Source organism: Cavia porcellus, unplaced genomic scaffold (assembly GCF_034190915.1).
Source record: "Cavia porcellus strain 051 isolate PalLab524CR breed Dunkin Hartley unplaced genomic scaffold, mCavPor4.1 scaffold_5, whole genome shotgun sequence".
NCBI classification, from domain to species: domain Eukaryota; kingdom Metazoa; phylum Chordata; class Mammalia; order Rodentia; family Caviidae; genus Cavia; species Cavia porcellus.
In genome coordinates, this window is record NW_026947488.1 from 93,999,986 (window position 1) to 94,005,985 (window position 6,000).

The window sequence follows — 6,000 nt, forward strand, 5'->3', positions numbered from 1 at the left end:
CAGGAGGACTGCTGTGAGTCTGAGGCCAGCCTGGACTACAGTGAGTTCAAGAACGTCTTGAATTACACAGGGAGGTGCTGTCTCAAAAATAATATCAGGCAAACTCTTGGTGCACTTCCCTTTCCGCATCCAACTCAATCCTAGAACAGTGTCCCTTCTACTGCCCCACATTATCCCACCCAGGGTCTCAGGCACATTATTTCCCTTCCAAAAGCTAAGCCTATGGCATACAGCCCAGTGGCCTTCACCTGGCATGTGGGTTCCGCCGCTCTTCTCTCTGTTCAGAGCCCCCCCTGGACTGTGAGGCAGCCACTGCACCCACCAGTAAATGTCTCCTTTAACAAAAGGGGTCACTTCCTGTGCCCTTTTCTAGTACCTCCTCCTGCTCATCATTTCCTGCAGGCTGCCAGCAACCAGCCTCTCTCTAGGAAAGGGACAGCTCCATTAAAAGGCAAAGATAACATTTAAAAAAAAAAAAAAAAAAAAAAAAAGTAGCCACAGCACCACAGTAAAACAAAAACAACAAAAAAAGTAACACCCTCCAAGGAGCACAAACAGCTGACCTCAACAGCAAGTTTAAAAACTCTTCCTGGGCTGAACAGCAGGAGGCTGAGGCAGGAGGACTGCTGCTAGTTCGAGGCCACCAGGAGCCACACAGTGGCTTAAGCCAGCCTGAACTACACAGTGAGACACTGTCTCCAAAAAAAAACAATTTTCCCCTCAAGCCTACTTCTCCACAGCTTAACTTAAAATACTTGTAACGCTGAATAATTTGTTCTCTCGTCCCTAATTTTTTAAATCAAGTTCATGGTTTCCTCTTTCTCCAAAAAAGTGACCAAACTCCCAGATGAATCAAGAACAAAAAAGCCCTGAGTGGGCATTCAATCCTTACTCACGAGTCTCTAAGAAGAAAGGGGAAAAAAGATTCCTTGGAAGTGGGAGGGCTGGATTCTGAGTAATACAGCAGCAAACTAACCTAGCAGGTGACAGACTACCACTGCCCTGAGACACACCCCTTCCCATCAGCCGGAGAGCCAGGCACAACAGCAAGAGAGCGGGAACCCAGGGGAATGGCAGGAAGGGTGGGGCTTTCCTGTGATGCAAAAGAAGCACTGTAAGGCTTGGGGTGTCCCCAGGAAAGAACAAGGCATAGGCGGAACATACCCCAAGGGCCCAGCCTGGACCACTGTACAGGCTAAAGCTGACAGCTGCTGAGGCCGAAAATTAGGCCCATCAGATGGGGCTGTGGGTCAGTTTAGACTGGTGAAGAGGTAACTGGAGGCCCAGGGTCCCAGGAAGGCAGGGAGCAAAGGAGTTAAGGCAAGTCAGGTGTGGTGGTGCATGCCTAGAAAGTTGGGAGGCTGAGGCAGCAAGATCAGCATAAGCTCAAGGCCAACCTGAACTGCACGGAAAGAGCCTGCCTCAGGAAAAGCAACAACAACAGAAATTAAAACATGGCTCAGTGATATGTGAAGTCTTGGGTTTGATCTCTAGCACCACAAAAAAGAGAATAAATAGAAAAAAAGAAAACACGAAAAACCCCAGCCAGGCCAGGTAACATGGCCATCCTTACAACCCCAGCACTGAAGCTGAGACAGAGCAGTAAGTGTTGGAGGCCATCCTGGCAGACATACACAGCAAACTATCTAAAAAAGCCAAACCAAACTGAAAGAAACAGGAATGGAAGGCAGGCAGTGCAGAACAAGTGCTGAGGAGAAGAATGAATGCCCCATAAGAAGACTTAAGGTGAAATAACAAAATTCAGTAATGTCAACCTTGTTAGTCCTGGATAGTGGGAGAAATTGGATAGCTGAGGAGAAAAAAGGGAAAGAAGTTAAACTTCATTTCTTAAATCAGAAAACTAGGCCTGGCGTCCAAGCATGGCGATACACTATCAATCCCAGCACTCAGGAGGCTGAGGCAGAAGGACGACCTCAAGGTCAAGGCCACCTGGGGTACACAGTTCAAGGCCAGCCTGAACTAAACAGCAAGACTTTGTCTCAAAAAACAAAAACCACCAAATAATCACATAGTACAAGAAATTAAGCCCAGGAAAGCAAATCTGATTCAACATCCACAATGTTTTAAATGGAGCGTGGAGAAAATCATACAGCACAGGATCCTGTTTGGGGTACACAAAGCAGCAGCAAGATGTTCCAGTTAAACAGAAGGAGCTCAGGAGCCACCGCTGCTCCGCTCCTCCAAGTACTGTGCAGTGTTAAGTCGGGTAAGGACACAGGGAAGGAGGTTCTCTCAGCACTCAGCACCTGAGCATCAGCTGGGGCTCCACGCACAACTCCCTGTCTCTGAATCCGGATGCCCTGCGAGGGAAATGGGAAACCCAGAGAAACTGGGGCGCTGCAGGAGGCGTGGAGGTGCTCAGGAAACACCACTCTGTAACGCTCTCTCTGCGCTCGGCGCTTGCTGGTTCCTCCCGACCAAGCGTTTCAGAAACGCAAATGCAGAGAGGGGCTTTCTCAGAAGTTCCCAGATCTGACCAAAGGCAGGAGCGAAAGCCACCAGCTAAACCCACAAGCTTTCCCCGGCCCTCGGCGCGCAGCCTCCGGCCAGTCGGCTTCCTCCCGCCTGTGCCGGGGCACACCCTCGCACGTACTTGTAAGGAAACGCTTTTTGTCCTGTTTTCTGTTAATGTACTTCATAGGCTCAAGGACCGGAACCTTCGGAGGCTAGCACCCTCCCTCCCCTACAAGGCACATCTTTTGTTGCCGTTTTCTGGCTGGGGAGGAAGGGGATGAAGTGCTGAGGCGGTAAGTCTGAAATGCTCATTAAACACAACGTGAGTCACTACTTCGAGTTTCAGTTTCCCCAGCTGTTAAAAAAAAAATGATAAAAGAAAAGGTACCTTAGTGGATTTTAAGGGCTGCCTCATTCCAAGAATTTAGAGGATATCTAACATGTTATAATCACCGTTTAAATGTCATTCGATCATTACTCGAAAATTACACGAACAGGTGAGACGATGTTGTTTTAAGCACTTTTTTCTTGTGTTTTTTTTTGAGGCAGGGTCTTGCTACGTCGAGTCTGGCCCTACACTTATTACGTAGCCCAGGCTGGCCTGGAACTCGCAATCCTCCTGTCTCGGCCTCCAGAATGCACCACCGCGCCCAGCTTTAAACACTCCCACCCGCGACCCCACCCCACCCCTGGCCCCGCTCCGGGAGTTCCCCCTCGCTGCTCGCGGGCTGGGACACCTTGCAGGGAGCACACGGGGCGGGGGCCCGGCGCGGACCCACTCACCTTGGCGCTGTGCACCGCGCCTGGCGCGCCGCGCAGCTGCAGCCAAATGCGGGCGGGCAGCGGCTCCTCGGCGCCCAGCGCGCCCAGCACGGCCAGGCTCACGCCGAATAGGCCCTCGATGCGACTGCGGCTCCGCTCTAGCAGCGCCGCCTTCGCGGCGGGCGCCGTGAACTCGTCCAGCACCCCGCGGGCCTCCATGACGGCGCCCCGCACCCGCGGCGGGCGGCGACGGCCCCTCAGCGCGCAGCCGTGGCGCCGGAGCCCGTTCGCCGGCTTAGCCCGCCCCTCCCGCGACGACTACACCATCCCGCCGCGGCGGCCGCCACAGCCGGACAACTGCGGGAAGTGGGCCCGACGCCCCTTCGCCGCCGCCGTCGCGCATGCGCACCGCCCATCGGGGCGGGTGGGCGACTGAAGTGGACGTCACTAGTGGCTGCCATGTTTATTGAGGGCACAGCGATGGCCCACAAGGCCTGAGCGGCCTTCTTTGATGAGGTCACGGCGGTTTCGTGTAAATCTGGTGTACACACATTTCTGATTTGGGGCAGATTTCTGATTTTGATACGCCTACGGGAATTTTTCTTTCCCCTTTACTAATATTCTCTTTTCGTGTTTGTTAAAAATTTGAAGCACAAGGCCTCCCTGTGCTTCGCGAATGGGCCTTAAACTTCCTGCGTAGCGCAGACCGCCCTCCAACCCGCGTTCGCCTCCTACAAGCGCCCCCCGCCCCCCCGCCAGGGAGGCCTTCTCCATCTCTCTCCTTTCCTCCACTCATACCCCTCTTTTTCAAAACTCCCCTCTCTTCCCTCGCCTTCCCTTATCTAGCCTCTTTATTTCTTTTACAGATAGTGGTGTTACAGGCAGCTAAGTCAGATAAACTATTAAAGGTATACCTTGCAGCTGTGGGGGAGACCGACACCATTGCCCTGTGCCAGACCTAAGACAAAAGAAAGGTACCCACATACTTCCCGGTGAACATCAGGACCTGGTATTCTAAATAGATGTCTATCACCTTGAGGGAGCCAGAAGGAGCCTCTGAACCAGCCCTCTATAGAAAAAGCCCCTGTTCTATTTCATGCCCTTTTGCTGCTGGACTTGCTTTTACCTGAGCTGTTAGACTTATGATCTTATTGGTTGACCATAGTTTTGTCTCGCCTCTTGCCCACCTTAAGATTTTCCAGTTTTCCCCACCTTGGACCCATCCTGCCTTGTGGTTTTGTTCTATAGAAATCCAGGGAGATGGAAGGGTCCTCAGCAACCCACCCAGGATCCCTTTGTCTTTCTCAGACAGAAACTTTCTTTCCCCAATAAATATATTCTGCTCTTCACGTCCATTGTTCCTAAAATTCATTCTTCAGTTTTAGAGAACACAAGCTCGCACCGACACCTGGGTTGAAAGTTTCCTTCCCCTGTATCAATAGGAATAGAAAAGGAAGTGATAGAGTCCTCTCCTGTCATGTGCCAATACCCTGAGTCCTTATTCCATACAACCACCGCCACCGAAACAAATCACACTATTTGGGAAGAAGAAAGTAAATATATGAAGAACTGAAAAGCAAAAAGTGAGAAAATTTCAGGAAAGGATTTTTGTTGTTTTAATTGTTTTTTTGTGGCACTAGAGGTTGAAACGAGAGCACTAAGCTAAATCTTTAATTTTTTGTTTTTTTGAGACATGGTCTTGCTATGCAATTTGAGCTCACTTGAATTCACTTTGTAGCCCAGGCTGGTCTAGAATTTGCACAATTCTTTTGCCTCTGCCTGCCGGAGTGCTGGGATTATAGACATTCGACACCATGCCGGGATAAATCTTTGACTGTTTTGTGATGTCTCAGTAAGCAGTCTTGAAACCTAGAGCTTCCTACCTCATCTTCCCTAGTAGCTGAGATTATAGGCCTACATCACCGTGACCCACTTGAAAATGACTTTTTCTGGAGTTATAGAAAGGGCACTAAAGAAGTGTAGGTTTGGGGTCTCATGATCTTTCTGTGGTATGGGAGAGGGCTGTTTGCTCATTTATCAAGTCAAGTGTTACATTCACTGTCTTTTCTATCTCTTAGATTTTCATCTTCTCTAGATCTTAGATTTATTCATGTATTTTGAAGTATGGGGGATTTAACCAGGGCCTTCACACTGGGCTACAGCCCCCCCCCCAGCCCTTTTTGCTTTCTAAATAGCCCAAATCGGGCTGGAACTTGGTACAGATCTTAGGTTTTCTAAGCCCATGTGAAATGCTGTGTTTCTTTCCGCTGAGCCTGACACTGTACACACAGCAGACAGTGAAGAACCATGGACTGTTACTTTTGAGTTCTGGCTCCACATCTATAAAATGCAGATAACTGTAGTACTTATTTCCTGCTGTGAAAATCAACATAATAACTCTTACTCAAAGAGTAAGTGGTCACTAAATATGAGCTGTGGCTACTCTAAATTAGCATGTCCCAGGCCCACTGTCGTGGGAATCTAGGCAGGCAGGCTGAGCCAGTGGTCTGGGAGCCTACTCCTCCAGGTGCATCCCAGCTGGAGAAGAAGAGGCCCTAAAGAGGTTCAGACTAGAAATGCCAAGGGGAAACCTGTTAAAAGAGGGGTTGTCCCAGGAAGAACCTGTTGGGGATCTGGGTGGCTGGGGTTTTCCAGGACTTTCAAAACCTCAGGCAGGTGTTCCCTTGCCCAGAGAGAGGTGACTCAGTAGGGAAGCAAGGCTCTAGATCCCATTGCTTCCTGGTCCTGAGCTCTTCCTGCCAG

At 50.2% G+C, this 6,000-nt stretch overlaps 1 protein-coding gene across 2 annotated transcripts in view; it reads right to left on the minus strand.

Annotated features, from left to right (window-relative positions):
- Positions 1–3,648, minus strand: part of N4bp1 (NEDD4 binding protein 1) — a 49,974-nt gene extending 46,326 nt beyond the window's left edge. Inside the window, exon 1 of one of the 2 annotated variants that reach the window (XM_003469427.5) lies at positions 3,259–3,646. In XM_003469427.5, the coding sequence (XP_003469475.2) occupies positions 3,259–3,456 (198 nt within the window). In that variant the 5' untranslated portion in view covers positions 3,457–3,646. Of the gene's footprint in view, positions 1–3,258 lie in introns of both variants that reach the window. The other variant, XM_013151973.3, reaches the window with a different exon arrangement.
- Positions 3,649–6,000: the final 2,352 nt, after the last annotated feature.